The sequence below is a fragment of the Protopterus annectens genome, chromosome 8.part1 (assembly GCF_019279795.1).
Source record: "Protopterus annectens isolate FY-2018-M chromosome 8.part1, PAN1.0, whole genome shotgun sequence".
NCBI classification, from domain to species: Eukaryota; Metazoa; Chordata; order Ceratodontiformes; family Protopteridae; genus Protopterus; species Protopterus annectens.
In genome coordinates, this window is record NC_056742.1 from 344067639 (window position 1) to 344090193 (window position 22555).

The 22555-nt window shown below is 45.7% G+C and overlaps 1 protein-coding gene across 1 annotated transcript in view; it reads right to left on the reverse strand.

Moving 5' to 3' along the window:
* NAE1 (NEDD8 activating enzyme E1 subunit 1) overlaps nt 1-22555 on the reverse strand; it is a 1377685-nt gene that overhangs the window by 845443 nt on the left and 509687 nt on the right. Inside the window, exon 12 of the mRNA XM_044081916.1 lies at nt 12055-12114. Coding sequence (XP_043937851.1) covers nt 12055-12114 — 60 coding nt within the window. The remainder of the gene's footprint in view (nt 1-12054; nt 12115-22555) is intronic.

Below are 22555 nucleotides of genomic sequence, written 5' to 3' on the forward strand. Positions count from 1 at the left end.
CCTGTTCAGCTGCATGCAACATATCCTGCATTTCCTTGAATTCAGACTGTTCAGAAAGTGTGCTCATTTTTTGTTTTAATTGAGACATTAGGAATTGCTGATATTTCAGCATGTGAAACTGACAATTTAATGCTCTCATAGCCAGAGTAGCTGAGGTGTATATCTTCTTTCCCTATCTATCTAGGGCTCTGGAATCCCTTTCAGAGGGTACAGGATTTTTAGCCATAGAAGATTTAGCCCCTTTGGGACCCAGGGAAATTGTTTCTGGATCAGCCACAGGGCTTTTATAAAGGAATTTGTGTGAGTCAGGTACTCTGTAGTATCTGCCTGGTTTGGCTGGAGCAGGCGGTAGAGAGTCTGGATTTAGACTAGACTCTAAGTAAACATCATCCACAATGTCTAAAACTGGAGGGATAGCCAGTGGTCTGTGCTGGGGTAGTAAAAGGAACTCTCCGAGCCTTTTCTTTGAATCAAAGTAGTCCTGTCCTTCCCAGTGGAAATGTTCTCTCATGGTGTGTAAAGTTTCCCCAAAGGAGTAGTCTTTCAGGGGGAGATGCTGAGGGAATACGGTCTTCAGCATCAGAGTCTTCATAATGGGGAAAAGTGTAATCCTGTTCCTCAGAAGAAGCTGAGGAAATTAAAACCTGGTCAGAGGAAGCATAATCCTCCTCTTGTCTTGGTCTTTTATCTGGAGGGGGATGGGAACCCTTGATTAGGGTAATAAAATCTTCAGCCATCTTAAGCATCTGCTTCTTAGGCATGGGGCCTTGAACTGTAGACTGATGTACAGTCTTTTTTGGTTTTAATGGAGTTTTAAGCTTAGCATAAGATTTAATGGTGAGTGTAGTCGGTCAGAAAACACCTTCTGCAACCGAAGGTGTTTCTACTGCACCGGGATCCCCTTCTGCTTCGGTGTCAGAAGGGCCTAATGAAGATGGCTGCGACGGCCTAGTACACTCCGCTTGAGAATTCGCAGCTGTCCGGGGTTCCAATTCTGCGGTCGTCAGGGGCTGCGTAGGTGCCTCACTGAAAACTGGAGAACCGGCGACAGGCCCAGCAGAGGCCTCGAAGTCTGGCTTGGTCCTAGGCTGCCTGTCCTTATCCTTGCGTTTTTTATGCATGCCGGTCGTCGGCTGCTCCGACGGCATGATATTAAATTTCCTACCAAAGTAATGTTGTGCAAAGTCAAAACGGCGTTTGATAGTTCGTTTATTAAACCTAGCACAAAACCGACAACCTGTGATGTCGTGGTCTGGGCCTAGGCAAGGAATACAATAAGAATGGAAGTCCTTTGAGGTATTTGCTTCCCACAAGAAATGCAATTGTTAACTTTTTATGACATCGGACTGAGGCAAGAAAAGGTTCCCCAATGGGGTACTTAGCTTTATTGAAGACTTCGGACTGAAATTTTTTGTAAATCTCAGGTGTCGGCCGACTGGCACTTGCGAACTGCTTCTGCTTTGGGCACCGCGCGGCAAGAAAGACTGAAGAAAATGGTGTTGGATGCCTCATACACCCCTGGCACACTGATGTCAGGGAAGAAGCGACAGCAACCAACGCCGGACCAAGACTTTGGAACTCTGGCCGACTGCGGGACTGCCTGACGGCAAGGTAACCCAAGTGTGATGATTGCAGCAGGGTAACACGATGAACATCCAGGACTGCAACAGTGAATACACTTGAACATCTAACATCTATTTTTATGGTAAGTGTACAGAACTGTACTATGTTCATCGTGTTTCACTGTTGCAGTCCTAACCAATGGGTTGATTACCAAAGCCCAGAGAAAAGGGAGGAGGCACAAACAGAATCAATAACTGGAGAAAATGCCCTGCAGAACAGCAGTGGCAAACCCTGCCCTGGCTCTAGAAAACAAAGGCAAAGTATAATGCTTTGTGAAGTGTGAACTTAACACCATGTGGCAGCCTCTAAAATGTCTTTAGTAGGGACACCCCTTAAAAAGGCTGCAGAAGTGGAAGCTGCTCTTGTGGAGTGGGTCCTAACCCCTTAAGGAGGAACCTTGCCATGAAAGGAACAACAGAAAGTAATACAATGTGCAATCCACTTAGAAATGCTTTGCTTAGAGATAGCTTTGCCCTGAGCTCCAGGGGCAAAACTGACCAATAACTATGCTGATTTCCGAATGTCTTTAGTCCTGTCCAGGTAAAAACTGAGCTGTCTGTGCACATCAAGAGAATGTGGGATCCTTTCACCTCTATTTCGAGGATTAGGAAAGAAAGTAGGAAGGTGTATGGACTGATTAAGAGTCAGGATAGAAACCACCTTAGGCATAAAAGTGGGATTGGTTCTCAGAGAGACATGATCTGCATGGAAAATAAGAAAAGGCTCCACAGCCATCAAAGCTTGCAGCTCCGAAACCCTCCTTGCTGAAGTTACAGCCAAAAGGAAGGAAGTTTTCCACGAGAGAAACTTTAAATCTGCAGTGGCAGCTGGCTCAAAAGGAGAAAGAGTGAGTTTCTCTGGAACAAGATTAAGATCCAAGGCTGAAGTAGGTGCACTTCTGGGAGGTTTTAGGTTGCAAGCACCTCTGAGAAACATTTTTATCAGGGGATGAGAGAAAATGGGTTGCTCAAAAGAACAAGGAGTAGAAAGGGCTGAAGCGTGGATCTTGATAAAGGAAAATGAAAGACCACCCTGAAGCAAATCAGCCAAGTATTCCAGGCTCAGAAAAAGATTCCCCTCTAGCCTGCATCCAATGAGAGAATCTTTCCCATTTGCCAGTGTAGGACTTCCTAGTGCTAGGCCTCCTGAAGTACACTGACCACCTGCTGGGAAAGAGAAGAAGAAATGGATTGATTCATACAATGAGCCATGCTGCCAAATGGAAAGACTGAAGATGAGGATGTAGAACGTTTCCTCCTTCCTGAACCAAAAGATTTGGTTTCAGAGGAAGACGCCAAGGAGAAAATTGGGAGAGACTATGAAGCAGTGGATACCAATGGTGTCTGGGCCAGTCTAGAGCTATGAGAATAGTCCTTGGTCTTTTGTCCCTTATCTTCAATAATACTCTGGGAAGAGGAGGGAAGGCATAAACTGATATAAGCGTCCAAGGGAAGGACAGAGCATACACTCTCCAGGCCTTGCTGTGATGCTGTCTGGTGCAAAAAAGTGGTAGAAGGTGGCTGTCTGGGGAGGAGGAAAGATCACCTGAGGAGTGCCCCAACATTGAATATGCTGTAAAAGACTGCTCTGTTCAGTTGCCAGTCATGAGGATCCAGGGTCTGTCTGCTCAACCGGTCTGCCAAAACATTGAATCTCCCTGGAAGAAATTGAGCTAGGAGATGCAGGCCCAAGGATGCTGCTATGTACCAGAGAATCATGCTCTGTCTGCCCAGGAGAGAAGAATGAGTCCCTCCCTGTTTGTTGATTTACCACATGACTGTGGTGTTGACTGTCCTGACAAGCAGAGTTCCTGGAGAAAGAAGATGCTTGAAAGCTAGTAAGGCTTACTGAACTGCCATCAACTCCTTTAGGTTTATGTGCAGGTGCATCTGCTGGGTGTGCCAACATCCCTGTATGCATCTGCCATCCAGGTGATCTCCCCAGGTGTAGTCCGATGCATCCGGGACAAGAATTTGAATGGCAGGAGGTGGGCGAAAAGGCATGCCCTTGTTTTGTAGACAGGCTGTCGCCCACCATAGAAACTCTGTCTGCAGACATGGAAGGAGAGGAATTATCATATCCAGGTCCTGTGTGTGTTGACACCAAAGGTTCTTGAGGTACCACTGCAATTTCCTCATATGAAGTCTTGCATATGAAATCATGAGAATGCAAGAGGCCATGTGTCCCAGAGCTTGCAGGTATTTCCTTGCAGAGAGCTGGGACAGGCTTACCAAATCCTTGAAGTAAACTGAAAGAGTTGCCTGCTTCTCCTGGGTGAGATATATCATCTGGGCGGCTGTGTTCAGACTCACTCCCAGGAATGTTATCTCCTTGGATGGCACCATTTTTGATTTTTCCATGTTGAGAGTGTAACCCAGAGAAGAATATTTACAAATTCCAGATCCTTTAACAGCTGTTCTTGTGAATTTGCTTGAATTAGACAGTCATCCAAGTATGGATAAATCTGAATTTTCTTCTGCCTGCAAAAAGCAATGACTGGAGCTAGGCACTTCATGAAAACTCTGGGAGCAGTAGATAAGCCAAAGGGCAGCGTAGAGAATTGATAATGTTGCTTGCCCACTCTGAAACCAAGGTATTGCCTGCAACTTTCCCTGATAGGGATGTGCAGATAAGCTTCTTTGAGATCCAGAGTTACTAGCCGGGAGTCCTTGTCTAACGGTGGTAGAAAATGATGCAGAGTGAACATTGTGAACTTTGAAATTACCAAGAAAGAAATCAGAATGGATAGATCTAGAATAGGACGCCAGGTGCCTTTTTTTTTTTGGTATTACGAAAAGTCTGGAATTTAAGCCCTGGCCTACCTGCTGAGCAGGAACTGATTCTATTGCCCCCAGATGCAACAGAGACAAAATTTGCTTTTCTACTTCTGCCCTTTGGTTTGGAGGAGTGTCCGGGAATCCTTTTGGTACTGGAAAGGTGTGGAAAGAAAACCTGTGACCTAGCGATACAGTTCTGAGTACCTATTTGTCGTCCGTGATGGTAGCCCAGACATTTGCAAAAAAGGCCAACCTTCCCCCTAAAGGATTCTCCAGGCAAGCAGGAACAGGCAGAAGTTGGACAGAGTCATTGAGAATGTTTGGATTGAGAAGAACTGCCCACCTTGGAAGAGGAAGCATGCCAACGCTTAGACCTTTGAGGGGTAGCCACCTGCCCCCTAGAAGATTTGTAACCTCTAGTCCTAGAGCGGTTCTGTCTGCTGGTATCAGGAAACATCCAACTCTTAGAAGGGTAATTCCTGCTGAAACCAGGAGGTTGAACTTGCAGAAAGTCTTTAACTGTTTGCATAGACTTTTTGAGCACTTCCTCTGCTTTGCTGCCAAAAAGACTGTCCTTATGTAAAGGTACATCTAAAAGCTTAGACTTGACAGGCTCTGGAAGGGGTTGCTCCCTGAGCCAAGCATGCCTACTGAGAACAGATCCAGTAGCTGTAGCCCTGCAGGAGGCTTCTAGAATGTCAAAACCAAAATGTAAAGAATGTTTACTGACAAGACTGGCAGAATTCAGCAAATCCTGCTTATCCTTACTCTCTGCCAAAAGAGGCACACTTGCAATCTTTGACTTAAGAGCCTCCAAGGTATGCTGCTGATAATTAAGCATATAAAAAAGGCAATTAGTGGACCTAATAGCAATAGTGGCAGAGCTATAAACTTTTTTAGCTCACCTATCTAGGTTCCTAGATTCCCTGTCGGAAGGAACAGGATTCTTGGTAACAGTGGCCTTAACTCCTTTAGGCCCTTGAGAAATAACCTCTGGGTCAGCTAGCAGATTCCTAAAAAGAAACAAATGAGAATCAGGGACTCTATAGTACCTGTCAGGTTTCCTGGGAGCAGGAGGAACTGAATTTGGAGTCAAGGAATTTTCCAGAAAAACATCAACCACTTCAAACACTGGAGGAATAGCCAGAGGCTTATGCTGAGGCAAATCCAAAAACTCCCTGATCCTTTTCTTAGATTGGGGATAATCCTGACTTTCCCATTTAAAATGCTCCCTGAGAGTACTCAAAGTATCACCAAAAGAGAAATCCTCTGGAGGAAAAACAGAAGGAATGGATTCCTCTGCATCTGAATCCTCAAAAGGAGAAAAAACCTGAGAAACTTCCTCTTCATCAGCAAAAATGTTAGAAGTATCAGAACCTGAAGAAGACAAAGCCTCAGGAGAGACATCCTTACCCCTTTTTGAAGGAGGAGGCTGTGAACCCCTAATAACAGTCAAAAGGTCATCAGCCATTTTAACCATTTGAGAATGAAGGGAACGAGTGGAAACTGGAGTCTGTTTCTTCATAGGCTTACGACTGGAAGACTTACCTGCAAGTCTGAAGGACTCGGGAGGCCTGGCAACCACTGAAGTAGTGGCAGACGTTTGTCAGTATGAGCTTGCTGTCCGAAAGAAGAACAGAGGCCTCGGACACCAGAGCCAGCTTAGCAGCTCCAGATCCAGCTGAAGAGGCAACAGGCGCCAACTTAACATCATCTGAAGACTTGACCTTCTGAAGCCTGTCACGGTCCTTGTCCTTACGCTTCTTAGGGATACCCGAAGCCTGAAGACCAGCAGATGCCATACTGACAAACTTAGGCCACACTCCAAAATGCTTAGCTAAAAGCTTAGTCAGACGACGAATAATACGCGGATTAAAGGAAGCACAAAGGTCACAATTAGGAACGTCGTGGTCAAGGCCTACACAAATAATACAATAGGAATGAAAATCTGTATGGGGAATCTGCTTTCCACAGGTAAGACAATTATTGACTTTTTCTGACATTTGTTAAGGCAAGAAAAGAGGATGCCAATGAGGTACTTAGCTGTAGTTGACTTCAACTTTGTAGCCGAAACCAAAAAGGCAAATTGCCGACAGGCACTTGTGCAAAAATGCTTCTGCTTCGGGTTCCGCGGCAACGAAGACTGAGGACGTGACGTCGGCTGCTTCCTTTGGTATCGGACTTCCTGACATCCCTTACAACCAACGATAGCCGATGTCATATTTACTTACCTTTGGTATTCTGGCCGATTGAGGGCTACTGGAGCCGGATAATCCACTGGTTAGGACTGCAACAGTGAAACACGATGAGCATCTTTGTCTTGGCAATGGACAGGTTCAGGGTAGAAAGATCTACAATGGGTCTTAAGTCCCCCGTTTTCTTTGGCACCAAAAAGAACCTGGAATAATGCCTGATCTGGACTGGTCTGGGGGCGGGCCGGATGAATCGTTTTGAGAGCACACTGGCGATTTTTACGTCTGCCTCCTCCTGCTGACCAGGTGGAAGATCTGGGATGTGTTTGACTGGAGGGGGAGGATGAAGAAAAGAGATAGAGTAACCTATGAAAATGATTTGCAGCACCCAATGATTGTTCGTGATGGACTCCCAGGCTTGATTTGCAGCACCCAATGATTGTTCGTGATGAACTCCCAGGCTTGATTTGCAGCACCCAATGATTGTTCATGATGGACTCCCAGGCTGTTGGGTGCAGAGAGAGATGCCCCAGACTGCCTCCAAAGACGAGCAGTCAGGTAATCCCTCAGGACTGCTGAAAGAGTCTATCCAAGAATGAATCTCGGGACCCCTTGTTCTTTGGACCCCCTTCTGCATGAGGGTGGCGTCTGTCATATCCCTCTCTGCCCCTGGGGGAAGAAAAACCCTGAGCTTCCTGGGGAAAACCCAGAGACTTTCGAAACCATATCCTCTTGATTCCACAATGATTTCTCGAGAAGGAACTCTGCACAGTAGAGAAGCGGATCTCAATGGCAGACAAGGTCTTCGCGTCTTTCTCACTCTGGGTCAAGTTGTCACGAACAGTTTTGTCAAATAAGGTGGAACCGTCATAGGGAGCATTCATGAATAATGCCTTGAAGGCCTCTGAAAAGGCACAAAGCCAGAGCCAGGCATGCAGCCTAATGGCCATGCCAGTCCCAGCAGCCCTAGAGGTACCCTCAGTCGCATGAGACAGTAGCCTCATAGACGTGTTAGAAACTGCAGTTAGGATGGCCATGCAGGAGGAGAAAACCTTCTCCTCTGCCGACATGGACCCTGGGGCAGAGTCAGCAACCTCTTTGACCAGGTCTCTCTGCAGTCTGATAACATGGGCCAAATAATTCAGCGCACATAAAGCAAAGGTGGCTAAAGTTTAGGTTCGCTTCGCAAAATGATCCATCACCCTAGAGTCCATATCCACAGGATGGACTGATGAGCTCTCCTGAGCCAGCTCCTTCTTGGTGGCTGCCGCAACCTCAACGGAATCGACTGGGGAACCCTTAGACCAATGGGGTTTACCCAAGGGGGCACTGAGCACCTTGTCTGGGTGCCTGGGATGGGCTCAACCTTGTCTGTTTCCTTCCATGCCCTACTAGAAATGAGATCCATCATGGAAACTGCAGAGGGAGACACCCAGGAAGTAGAAGGTCCCGTGCCAAATGCCTCCAGGAATACATACTCGTTGGGGTTGGGGGTAAACCACCCACCATGCTGGCGAAGGATTTCCATGATGTCCCCAAAGGAGACATCATCCGGGGGTGACTGGGGGGAACCCTCCCCTTCACGCAAGTCTGTATCATCAGTGAGAGACTGCAGATGGGAGTCTAAGGGCCTCTTCTTTCACGTATGCTTCCGAGGGGCCTCCTTGGGGGAGAAACTCCAGGGAGGACTCGGAAGCTTTCGGGGAATTCCTGAATAGGAACCTCCTGAGCCAATCTGGCAGCAGGCTGTCCCTGAGGGGGCAGGACAGAAGACTTTGGCCCAGAAAAAGAAGGAGCCAGAGCAGAATCTGAGAAAGAGTGTCAAGGCTCTTGAAGCTAAGAGAACCCTCTCCACCACCTCGAATGCCAAAGGGGAGTGGACCCCAGGAAACAGAGTAGCCGGAGCCGAAAAGGGAGACTGCATGACCACTACCCCCAGTGTCGAAGGGGGAGCCAGAGTCCAGCTTCCTGGCACCAACACCCCAGGGGGAAGGTAAGACTTGAGTCTTACAGTCGAAGTCAGCCCCTCGGAGTAGACACCGAAGCTACAACTCCGAGAGTCAGTCTGCTCAGAGGACATCGGAGAAGAACCACTCAAGGTAACGGTCAGAGTCTAGGTGCAAGGGATCATCAACGCCGACCACTGAACACTCAGGAACCTCGGACCCAAAGACTCTGAAGCTAAAGGTCGGATTGGAGAAGAAGAAATCGAGATTAATAGACTGTGTGCTCAAGGCTCCGGAAAGGGATGGAGTAGGCAAGACTCCTAGGAGAATCTAGGCCTGAAGAAACTTCATCATCATCCTGTCCACCTTGGCTGCAGACAGGCTGCAAGTGGACAGGACCAAAGAAGCCACCAATCTCGGCCGAGAATGATGCCCAGGGGAGGTTGAGACAGGACACCTAGCCCAGGAACTCTTCGGCTCCAGGGAAAAGTGAGGAGACTGGAGCTGAGGAGAACTCCGGCCCAGCTCAGGCCGAGACCTAGCAGGCGGCTCAGCAGAAGACCCCCGCTCATGCAATCTCTTTCTCTGACAATCCCTTTCCTTATGATGGGTCTTCTCGCCGTTCCCCGACTTCTTAGCAAGAGTTTGAGTCCCAGAAGCCTGAGTGGAGGAAGAACAGGCCTTGGGCAGTGGAGGGAGAAGGCCTTTCAATATCAGTTTATTCTTCCTGTCGATGAGGGCACAGGGGTTGAAGCCTGCGCAAATCGAACAGGAGGAATCCAGGTGTGGAGCCCCCAAACACACTATGCACAGAGTTTGGACATCTGAAGGAGGAAGCTTATGCCCACACTTTGCACACTTCCTGAACCTTGGCTTGGGAGTGTCAACCACGGAGACAGGAAAAACGACACACACACACACACTCACAAAGGGAGGAGAGAAAAAAAAAGGAGTTTTTTTTTTTCTAACAGTTTTACCGACGCAGACACAGGGAAAGAAATGGGGTAGGAACAGAGCAGAAAAACAGAGAAGAAAGGAGTAAAAAAAAAAAACTTACAACCACTGAAGAACCCAGAGGAGCTTGGAGTAATTGGAACCTGTGCTGTTCGAAATGAGTGGCAAATGAGATCAGGGGGGAGGAGAGAGAGCAGGTCATTATGGGTAGGGGAGGAGCTTCGATTTTGGATCCGATGCTGGAGTATACAGCCGAGTTGGATCCATGCCGGATCAGAGTCCCACAGGTTGAAGATCAAATGAAAACAACTTCAGAGTAAGCAGATACTTTTGGAGCAAGGCTTTGGCCAATATGACCAACTTACACACAAACACACACACACACACACACACACACACACACACACACACACACACACACACACACACACACACACACAAACAACACTTCAGAAATTACATGTTATACTGGAAGTAATGCACTGAAGGTGTCTCCTGTGCAAACTCCAGATAGTGACATGTTAAAAGGCATCATTTTTTTCCAGTGATACCATCCAAGCTTTCTGTAGCAGTAACAACATTATCCCTTGGACAGTCACTATCCTGAACCAGCTGTGGTTCAGTATGAAACAGAAAGGGGGTATTCCATTATGATCTAGGAAGACTCAGTTAAGTCCCCGTTACAAATAAGGGATATCCTCTACGGCCTATTCCAACATAGGCAGTCTACTAGATGTGCCCAAATGCTTTGCTAATATGGTCTGATTTCTTAGCACAGCTACTTTTAGGGAAAATCTATGAGTTCCAAGACTTAGATGATCACAACTACCTCCAGAGCCCACAGGTCCTTAGTAAGAGCTCTCTGACAGGACTCACTCCTGTTGTAAAGAACATGTCTTTGTAAAGAGTATGGGTGCTTCCAATCTGCTAGAATGACATCTTTCATCACCAGCTCCACAGGGTGGGTGATCCATTGTCCCTGTTCTTCATTCCAAACAACGAATTACTTCTGAGATTAAGGAATGAAATCAGAGGCCCATCCACAGACAACCCTGTAAACTTCAAGGTCTCACCAAAGAGACGGGGTCCCCTGGATGGACATATGTAGGATGGACAGAACAAATTGTGCTCAACTGCCAGAGAAACATTGGACTCTGGAATCTTCAAAAGAGTCCAAGTGGACATCTGTACCAATTTTAGGAACAAGCTCATGTACGGTTTTGTGTGGTGGTAATTATGTGTTAGATGCATGCCAGAAGTTGTGAGACAGGGATCTGAAGTTTAGGAGCACATATGTCAAAAGGAGGGTAAATGGACAATAATGCCCTGCAGCAAACTCAATTACCAAAGGGTGCACTTCCACACCAGAGCTCCAAGTTCTCATTTAGCATCAAAATATATACCTGATAGTTAAACTTTGAAAAGTGATCCTTGTAATAGGAGGAATGTGCAGAACCACAACATCCTGAGATGATAGATCCTGCTAGGTCTGGGGAGAAAGGGAAACTACTGGATGGGAAATCCATGTCCTCAAATATCCTGGCTCAATGACAAGTGGCTATACAGGCTATTTCCCAATATCAAGCTTGCTGGCAATGTGCTCTGTCCAACCTGATAGGGTATCGCTTTCAACTTGGAACATGTCCCTCCAAATTAGGAAATGGGTGGGAACCTTCTTTAAGCTCCATTGGAAACAGGTGTGAGCTTGAACCTCACTAATCAAGTTTAAGTTCAGCTTCCATAAGGAATGAAAGACTATTTTCACAATGTACTTATTTCCATGAAAACTAGGTTATGGCCTACAATCTGAGTCTAGTTCTTTGTGGCAGTGCTCCAGCTGAGGTCTGAAACTGTGGTAGATAATCTAGTTAAGCTTTCCTGAGGAGTTTTCAACCATTACCATCCTGCTAGTGGCAAAGTAGACAAGGAGTTTTTCTCTCTAGCTACTAGTAGTGGAAGAGTTAAATTACACTGCATTGTGCCCACTCCCAGGATGCAGTGGTAGTACTGGTGTAGGTCTTGACTGGTAACTTGACAAATACAGAGACACTCCAGAGATCTGCTTTTATACAAACACAAAACATTTTATAAAATTGCATAATGCCTGAAATCTACTATACACCTGGCAGAAAAGAACAGGGGGTTCAGGGGCTAGCTGGACACGTGCATATGTTATGTGACACCTTGGCATGAGCACACCTGAGCATGGAAGCTTTTACTAAAAGTAGTTAATGGCAACTGGGTTGAGGATAAAACTTAATTACTGATGCAATAGAGAGAATCCATATGTCAGACCAATTTATTCAATTACATACCTTTAAGTTACTTTACATGATGGGTCTCATTTTGGCAGGAGCACATCTAATTATGGGAGGGTCTATAAAAAGTGCTGAACTGTGACTGGTGGAGAGGATAAACTCGACTGCTGACACAGCAGTGAACAAACCACAAATTAAACCAATTTATTCACCAACATATATTTTTATAAATGTGATAGCACTCTACTGATTCTTTAATGTAACTTTACATAATGACATAATGGAAAACATTTCTTCCACTCACCTGGGATGTAAGGTTGTTACAACGATCATCATTAAAAATATCTTCTAACCCACTGGGTACCTATAAAAAAGGAAAACGCCACAATTACCATACAATAAATACAATCAAACTAACCTACATGAAGTTTAAACTTAATGCACTTCCATTCTACACATATTTTTAAATTCCGGCCACTTGCCAAGTCCAAAACAGAGTGAATGTCTGTAATTAGGCACAGCCTAGCAGATTACAGTCAGTGTAAAGAAATATAAAGTACAATACCCAGATGAACACTGCTTCAAAAAGTGCATCACAGAAGCAGCATAAAATAGCAGACAATAAAACAAAATGTAAATTATGAACGGTAAGACAACCAAGCAATACAACAGAAAATTATATACAAAATGAATACCACAAGTGCAAAGTACTGTACAGACTAGCTCATGAAGGGAACATCTTGCCTTATGGGGCCAAATAGGATCCTGCTCACCAAAGAGGGGATTAAACAAGAATCCAATCCAGCAGAGAACAAGGGCATGCCATAGCACCACTACAAAGGCTCTCTGCAGAGGCAACTGTTAACACACAGCATGAAGAAATATACAAACACCACTGATAATGGAATCTTTATTATTTAAGTCTTGTAAAAACTATAAATTACTAACATTGAAAACAAATCCAAACTGGAAACAGCCTAAAGTAAAACCATTCTACCCCACACCCACTCAGTTTTCACAAAACACATTCCCTGCTATTAGTTCTGAGACAAAGAGAGAGAATGACAGGCAGACATAGCAAAAAACATAGACATATTAGGCTATACAACTAAAAAGAAATGTAGCCTAGGGAAGTAAGTAATATTAATGTTGTGTCTTTTAGCTTTTCCCAGTTAGGGGTCGCCGCAGCGGAACTCTGGTCTGCTAATGATTGGCAGTTGATTTTTACGTGCCGAGTTGCCAGCCCTGACGCAGAACCTTCAACGAAGGTACGCCCATTCACGCATGTCTCCACGCAGAAGACGGTCTGAGAGTCGAACCGGTCAGCAACTTACTGTGAGGCGACAACGCTACCGCAGCACAGTAAGTAATATTAATAATAAACTGTTTTTACTAAAAGGATAAACTAGGCCCTAAACACATTTTCTTTCAAGTATTTCCCTTCCTAAAGGACGATCCTCATACTTTCACATATTAAAAAGCATAACTTAGCAGTTTATCCCACTCTGTGGCATTTCTTCCTAGTCAGCTTCCTCAGTGCACACCATGCTGGGGATGAATGAAACCTCATGATACTTTCCTTTGGAATTCGTCTTCCTCGTTGCATGACTGATTATCACATCTGAAAGTCTTCTGCTAAAGAAAAAAGCAGCAAAGTACCTCTAAACTCTCTTTTGCTATTGCATACTCACTGATGTCATAAAACTATTCAAGCTAAAAATTCACAGCACTTTGACTATATGCTTTCATACAATGGTGCATTACTTCCCTTCCACTGGACCATAAACCTGCTAAATTTTTTCGCCTTAAAACAGTAAAATGTTTTAAAAACCACTGACAGCATCCACACTAATTAGCTGAGCATTGCAAGCTGAAAAATACGACACACTGGTTGACCCCAGGGAAGGAAGACAATATTTTGAATTCACAAAATATAACTTAAAAAAAAAAACTAAATTATATCAGTTATTTCTTTATCCTTTTGCAATAACTTTTCATAGATGGTGTATCACATACACAGCAGACATGTTTTTAAGTCATCACACAAGTCACTGACATTTTTATGGAGGACTGTCGAACTTGACAGTATTTCTCATTATTTCTATTCAAAATGAAAGGGACTATGATCTGAAATACATGGAGCAGGGTGCTGTAATCTCAACAGATGTGGCATCACTGTAAATTATGGGCAAGAGGCAGTTTTCCAAGAAATCAAGGTCATATCAGCATACTTGTCCCCTCATGAAGGAATTCAGGGTTAGAAAAAATTAAATAAAGTAAAGTACAGATGTCTACACTTAACATAAATGTAGATGCTCGAGTGTATTCACTGTTGCAGTCAACACACTTGGGTTATCTGCCTGCAGGTAGCCCTCAGTCGGCCCGAATACCAATCTTGGGATTTCTGTGTCGGATGCTGTCACCTCTTCCATGACTTCAGGTCGTCAGGGGTATAAAACATGCAGCCGACGCCATTACATCAGTTTTTCTTGCCCCAGATGTCAGGAGCCCCCAAAATAGGAAGCTATTACATGGTGTGGAACACCTCCAGTAAAAAGTAAATACCCCTGCCATAAAAAAATGGCCATAAAGAAGATAGGTAGAAAGGACAGAGAAAGTCAGGGGGCTGGAGGGAGGGAAACCAGGACTACAACAGTGAATACACTCTAACATCTACATTTATGGTAAGTGTAAACAACTGTACTATGTTCTTCGTGTTTCACTGTTGCAGTCATCACACTTGGGTTGATTCCCAAAGATGAGGAAGGGTGGAGGCAGTCAAGAAGTGTTAGGGCTGCCTAGCAGGCCTTCTAAGACTGTTGTAGCAAATCCAGCTCCGGATTTAGACAAAATAGGTAAGTGGTAATGCTTGGTGAAAGTGTGTACAGAACTCCAGGATGTCCCTGATAGGGACTCCCCCGAGAAATTCTGTAGAGATTGAAGTAGCTCTAGCAGAATGAGTTCTGATCCCCTGAGGGGTAGGTTTTCCATGGTGCTTGTAGCAGAAATGGATGCAGTGTGCTATCCATTTGGAAATGGTTTGCTTCGAAATGGCCTTGCCCTCTGCCCCTGTAGCAAGGCTGACTAGCAGCTAGTCAGATTTTCTAAAAGGCTTAGTCTTGTCAAGGTAGAACATGCACTATCTGTGCACGTCCAAGGAGTGCAGGATCCTTTCCCCTTTATTCTGAGGATTAGGGAAAAAGGTTGGCAAATGGATGGATTGGTTTAAAGCCACACTGGATACCACCTTGGGCATAAAGGATGAGTTAGCTCTGAGGGAAACCCTGACAGCATGGAAATAAAAAAAGAAGGGCCCCACTGCCATTAGTGCCTGTAACTCAGACACTCTTCTTGCTGAAGTAATAGCTAGAAGTAACACTGTTTTCCAAGAGAAGAATTTAACTCTGCTGAAGCAGCAGGTTCAAAAGGGGGGAGTGTGAGCTTCTCCAGTACAAAGTTAAGGTCCCAGCCCGGGGTGGGAGCTCTCCTAGGGGGCCTTAAATTGTTAGCTCCTCTCAGGAACTGCTTGACGAGAGGGTGAGAAAAAGAGAGGTGGCTCAGTATTATACTGAGCTAAGATGGCAGAGGCATGAATCTTAATGGAAGAGAAGGATATGCCTCTGTGGAGGAGCTCTGCTAGGTAATCAAGGATTTGAGGTAAGGTGGGCACAGCTGTGTCCTTTCCTTGAGACTGACTACAAGAACATTATCTTTTCCACTTTTCAACATAGGATTTCCTAGTACTAGGTCTTCTGACCTCAAGGATGACGTCCAGCACCTGTTTGTTGAGGGATGCTGGTGGTGTATTCAGGGGATAAGCTAGGCTGCAAGGTTTAGGGTTTGCAGCTGTGGATGCAAAATCTGTCCCTCCTGGAGATACAGCAGGGAAGGTGTCTGATGTAGGTGCCAGGGTGGCACTGCTATCAAACTGCAAAGGACTGGGTACAAGTGCTGGCATGGCTAATCTGGTGCAATAAGGATTGCCCTTGGCCTGTCCTGTTTGAATGAGTAGTACTTTTGAGAGGCGGGTGTGATGCCCGTGTCCTGGCCCAGCAATCAAGAAGCCTCAATCCTCACCACTAACACCAGACAGGGTGTCCCATATATGAGGAATGGATAACAGATACACACAGTAAAGCTCAATTTCTCTTAAGAGCACACAGAGATCACAGTCAGTCCGGGGCTGGTCGCTCCCTTGCTCCCCAGGTCCCCAATAAGACTCCCCACTGGCACAGCTATAGGGTCCAGATTTCAGCCTAGCTGGCAAGCTAAAACCTCCAGTACCCTCTCTGTCCAACCAGTGCTTCGTGTCCCTGCCCAAGTAGCTGGCGCACACACACACACACACACACACACACACACACACACACACACACACACACACACACACTTTGAGATAAGTATTTATACAACTTCAAAGACACTGCTGGGAAAGGCTGACAGATTCTCCAGCCGTGCCCCTATACCCAGACTATATGGTAGTAATTACTGCCACCATCAGCTAATAATGATCAGCTAACCACAGGTCCTTAAAAGGGTGTCCAATTATTACTGTGCAATATTAATTTCCAATAGTAGTGTAACTTAAGCAATCAAGGCTTATTGGAAGGGCTTGGTCCAGGATCACTTATAAGAATGCAATGTACTCTACAGCTTAAATTATCTCTACATAAACCAGCCACAGTTGAAAAGGGTTTAAAACATTTAATAATAAATACTAATAACACAAGACAATACTATTATACCACAGTGCTATTCAGGAGTTCAGAGATCACACAGAAACTTAAAATAATTCAGTAGTACAGTTCTGACATAACAGAAAAGCACGTAGTCTAATCTTTTTCTAATTTCTAGCTATTGCTACAAGAAAGCATACTTCTAAAATAACTTACTTACAAAGAGCAAGACAGTGCTGAGTTGAATAGTCAGACAAAAATGCTTACAGTCTCTCTATGAGCAATAGTTTTTAAAATCACTAACAAACACTTCTGCTGGGCCCTCCCAGATTACATCATTTGACACTTAGGTTTTCCCAGTATACACATTACATAATTTTGGCACTTTCCTGGTTCCCAGGCCACACAGAAACTGCATTTACATTCTTTTACACTTAAAGCAATAAAGGACATTCCACATGTAAATTCTGGTCTTTAACTTTAGCCTTAAAACAATAGAAAGAATGTGCTAGTCCAGACATAATGACTCCGAGCTCTGGAGATCAAAAGAACATACAAGACATAATTTTAATTTCAAAGAACAGATGTGAAATGCTTGACTTAGTTTTCCTTACATCAGATGGCAATATTGCTACAATCTTGAAGTTCAACATTTTACAGTATTTACAAATAATAGAATTATGTACCAAATTCTATTTGACTAGGCTGGCAGCCTTCACCCATCTCTACCCAATCTTCACATCCCCCCCCAGAGAACTCAAGCTAGTTTTTCAAGTGACCCTTGAGAAACGCCACTTGAGAGGGTTAGGTCTATCTGAGTGTACCTCACCCCATTCCCTGTCTTGAGAACCCATCTGCATTGGCGTTGCTACTCCCAGTGCGGTGCTGCACTGACATATCACATGCTTGCAACTCCAGGCTCCATCTTAGCAACTTGGCATTTTGCTGACTGGCTCTGTTTAACCATGCTAGAGGGTTGTGATCTGTGATTAAGTGAATTTTCTTCCATACAGATAAGGCTGAAGTTTCTGCAGTGCCCACACTATGGATAGACATTCCTTTTTTAGAGCTGCACAGCATTCCTCCCAGGGTTGGAGCCTACGACTGAGATAAACCACTGGGTGCTCTTCCCCCTCTAAAGAAATCTGGCTAAGTACAGCCCCCATCCCATGGTTTGAAGCATCCAATTGCACAACAAATTCTTTGCTGTAATCTGGACTGGCTAACACAGGGGGGTCCTCCCAAACTTCTTTAAGTTTCTGGAATGCCTGCTCACATGCTGGGGTCCACACTACCTTATCTGGCCTGTTCTTCCTTGTCAGGTCTGTGAGTGGAGCAGCTATGGTACTATAACTAGGGATGAACTTTCTGTGGTACCCTGCTGTCCCCAAGAATGCCCTCACCTGCTTTTTAGTAACAGGTGCAGGACATGCCTGAATGGCTTCCACTTTGGCAGGTTCTGGCCTTATCTTAGCACTCCCCACTCTATGTCCTAGGTATGAGACCTCTGCCATACCCACCTGACATTTGCTCGGCTTAATGGTCAACCCTACCCTCTGTAGTGTGCCCATCACCTCGCTGACATGCTGAAGGTGATCTGTCCAGGAATGGCTGTAGATGGCAATATCATTTAGGTAAGCAAGGGCAAACCCTCCTGCTAGGATATTATCTACCAGCCTCTGGAAAGCCGCTGGGGCATTCTTCATCCCAAAGGGTATCTTTGTGAACTTGTACAAGCCAAAAGGAGTCACAAAGGCTGACTTCTCTCTAGCACTGGGAGTCAATGGCACCTGCCAGTAACCCTTGGTAAGATCAATGGTTTTAAGATACCTAGCCCCATCCAGCTGCTCTAGGGCCTCATCTGTCCTAGGCATGGGGTAAGCATCAGACACTGTGTGACTAATTTCCTGTAGTCCACACAGAACCTGGTGCTGCCATCCTTCTTTGGCAGCAGCACTACTGGGGAGACCCAGAGACTGTTGGACTCTTGAATCACCTCTAGTTCCAACATCTCCTGTACTTCTTCCCTCAGAGTCTGTCTGACTCTCTCAAGCACCGTATAAGGGGCCTGCCTAATAGGCCTTTGGGGTCCTGTATCCACCTAGTGCTGCACCAGGTGGGTGCACCTTGGTTTCCCAGTAAACATGTCCCCATATTCCTGCAACACTGCCTGGAATTCTCGAACCTGGGTAGGAGATAGCTGCTGGGACACTGCTACCCCTTTCACTGAGGTGTCAGCCTGAGCCTTACTTAGGAGATCAGTCCCAGGATCTCCCTCAGACTCCTCCTGCAATCCACTGCAAATGCTCAGCAAAAGGGCCTCCCAATCATGGTAAGGTTTCATCATGTTATAATGGTACAATTTGTGCCCCTGTCGTCTGCCTAGCAGTTCCACCATGTAGTTAACATCACTTACCTTTCTTACAACCTTGTAGGGTCCCCTCCCAAGCTGCTTGCAGTTTATTGCGTCTGACAGGAATGAGAGCCATTACCTGCTGCCCCACAGCATACACTCAAGCTCGAGCATTCCTGTCATACCACACCTTTTTCTGTTGTAGGGCTTCTGCCAGGTTCTCCTGGGCCAAGCCCATGAGAACCTGAGCTTTGTTCTGAGGTTTAGGGCATATGACACAACAGACTCATTGTGAGTCTCGCTCTCACCTTCCCACTCACCTCAAATTAGATCTAGAGGTCACCTCACCCTATGCCCATACAGCAACTCAAAAGGTGAAAAACCTGTGGATTCCTGGGGAACCTCTCTGTAATCAAGCAACAGATGGGGCAAATATTTGTCCCACTCCCTCTTAAACTGATTTGCAAATGCCCGTAGCATGGACTTGATTGTAGAGTTTAACCTCTCAACAAGACCATTAGTCTGGGGATGGTAGGGGGTGGTCTTCATGTGTTTCACCCCACAGGACTTCCACAGACAAGCCAGCAGGTCTGACATGAAATTGGCACCTCTGTCAGACAGTATTTCTTTTGGGAAACCCACCCTGCTGAAAATCTCTAACAAAGCATTTGCCACTTTCTCTGCCTCAATGGAGGACAAAGCCACTGCCTCAGGGTATTATGTAGCATAATTCACTACCACTAGGATATACTTTTTCCCTGTAGAACTTGGGGTACTCAGAGGACCCACAATATCCACAGCTACCCTCTGAAATGGCTCCTCAATCACAGGCAAAGGCATCAAAGGAGCTCTCACCTTGTCTCCTGCCTTGCCTACCTTTTGGCACTGCTCACAGGTCCTGCAGTACCCTGTTACATCTCTGGAACTTCCAGGCCAATAGAAGTTTTGCATAATATGCTTATTTGTAAGTTTTATGCCCAAATGACCTGCAAAGGGAATATCATGGGCTATGGCTAGAAGCACCAAACAGTAGGTTCTAGGCACTACCAACTGCTGTATTCTCTCACCTTCTAACCCTCCCTCAGGGTTCCACTCTCTGTATAGTAACCCTATGCCCCAGTATATAGGTTCCCCCTTCCCTTGAGAATCAGGTGCCTCCCTAGCTACCTGCCTCAGGCCTTGCAATATAGGGTCTGAGATCTGAGCCTGTCTCAACTCTCTCCATGTAACCCTTTCCCAGCTCCCCTTCCACAGGAAGTCTGACATCTTCTGACAGCGGTGCCTCACTGTCAGCCTTGGTACTACTACTCACCTCTACCTTTGCAGTTACCCTGTCGAAGGGAACATCAGTACCCACAAGCAGCTGTGGCTCACCTTCAGTCTCACTGCTACACAGTAGCTCCCTTTCTGAAGTAACCAAATCACCAGTCCTGGCTGCAAGTATGCAGTCTGTCTGGGTCTCCCCCAGGCTACCAGACCCACATGCTTGTCTCCTAGTCTCACTGCTTGTAACTGCATAAGCACATGGTACTGCCCCATCCAAATCCTTCCCTCTAAGGACATCTGCAGGATGGTAGTTTAGTACCCGTGTTGTCTCAAGACCACCTACTATTTGCATTTTCTCTTTCCCACTTACTGGCTCCCCCACTTTTGGTTCCCCACCTTGCCTCCATGGACACCTGTATGCCACATGGCCCCACTGGTTGCATTCAAAACATTTAACCCTAGCTCCTGGAAGTGTACCTGGACTAGTGGCTTCCCCTGCTACTGTCAGATTCTGTTGGGGCAGTCTGTGCTGCCCACCATGGGTTCCTTTAGACCGATGAGCAGTACTGGGGGTCCGCGTCCTGTGCAGGGCTGCACTGCTTGCCAGGTATAGGTCTCCCTTCTTCCCCAACTCATCTGAGGTAGCACACTATCAGCTAACCAGATCCTCATGTCCTCAGGCAAAGTGCTAAGGGCTTGTTCCCTCACCAAAAGGTCTGCTAGCCCTTCAAAAGTGGTGACCTGACATCCACTCACCCAGCTATGAAAATAAGTACTCAGTTCAGCAACATATTCACACACATTTTCATCTGCCTTGCGTCTATGCTCACAAAACTTTTTCCTATACATTTCGGGTGTTTAAAACATTTTAACAAGAGACTTCTTACAACAGAATAATCAAAACATGCAATGTCAGACATTTTAGCCAATGCATTTACAGCTTTACCACGGAGTAAGGTTCATAGGTTCATACTAGGCTATCTGCCCTAGGGCATTTATAAGCCTAGCCAGAGTGTGTGTGGCTTTCACCACCCCTTAGGATGAGAATATAGGTTCATAGGTTCATACTAGGCTATCTGCCCTAGGGCATTTATAAGCCTAGCCAGAGGGGGTTAGGAACCATACCCAGAGCCTTTGGTCAACACTATACTGTTTGCATACCCTCTCAAACATATGAATGAAACTATCAAAATTATCACCCTCTTTAAATTGCGGAAGAAATTTACTGACCTGTTGTGCTTCTGGGGTCCAGTTACACCCTTCCCCATTACCTCCATGACTCTGGCGAAGAGTCAGCATTTCTCTCTCATGCCTCCTCTGACGCTCCTTTTCTTTGGCTTCTATCTCTAAAAGCCTGGCCTCCAACTCAAGTCTCTTTAGCTCCAGCTGGATTTTTAAGTCCACTGTAGAAAGGTTGCGATGTCCTTTCTTCGAGGATACATCTCCACTGCCAGTCTGATTGTCCTCCTGGATGCTGTTTTCTGATGCAGCTGTAACCAAGGCTGCAATCAGGTCTGCCTTAGGTTTCCATGCACCAGTCTCCTAGCTTGGCACACCTCCACCAGCTGACTCCTTGTCAGCTTTCCATACTCTTCTGCTAACATGCTGCCTGCTACCCTGACTAACTAAGCTAACAAAAGAAATAAAACAATTGTGATCTGAACTCTTGAGTATTCACTGTGTGGCTGATTTAAGAGTACAAAACACCTTCAGATATCACTGTGCATAAGCTACAGGATTCACTCTACCCACACCAGTAAAGTGCAATTTCCCTTAAGAGCACACAGAGATCACAGTCAGTCTGGGGCTGGTTGCTCCCTTGCTCCCCAGGTCCCCAATAAGACTCCCCACTGGCACAGCTATAGGGTCCAGATCTCAGCCTAGCTGGCAAGCTAAAACCTCCAGTACCCTCTCTGTCCAACCAGTGCTTCATGTCCCTGCCCAAGTTGCGCACACACACACACACACACACACTTTGAGATAAATATTTATACAACTTCACAGGCACTCCTGGGAAAGGCTGACATTCTCCAGCTGTGCCCCTATACCCAGACTATACAGTAGTAATTACTGCCACCACCAGCTAATAATTATCAGCTACCCAAAGGCCCTTAAAAGGGCGTCCAATTATTACTGTGCAATATTAATATCCAATAGTAGTGTAACTTAAGCAATCGGATAAGCCGCGGTGATACAGCGTTGGCATTGTTGCCTCACAGCAAGAGGTTCTCCTGTTCGATTCTCGGCTGGAGTGCCTTCTGTGTGGAGTCTGCATGTCCTCCCCGTGGTCGAGTGGCCTCCGAAAGACATGCATGAATCAGTGTGCCTTCGCTGAAGGTTAGGTGTTAGGCTGGCAACTCTGCTCCATACAATCTACTGCCAATCATTAGTGAACCGGAGTTCTGCTGTGGCAACCCCTAACCGGGAAAAGCCGAAAAGACAAACAAACAAGTGTAACTTAAGAAATCAAAGCTTACTGGAAGGGCTCAGTCCATGATCATTTATAAACA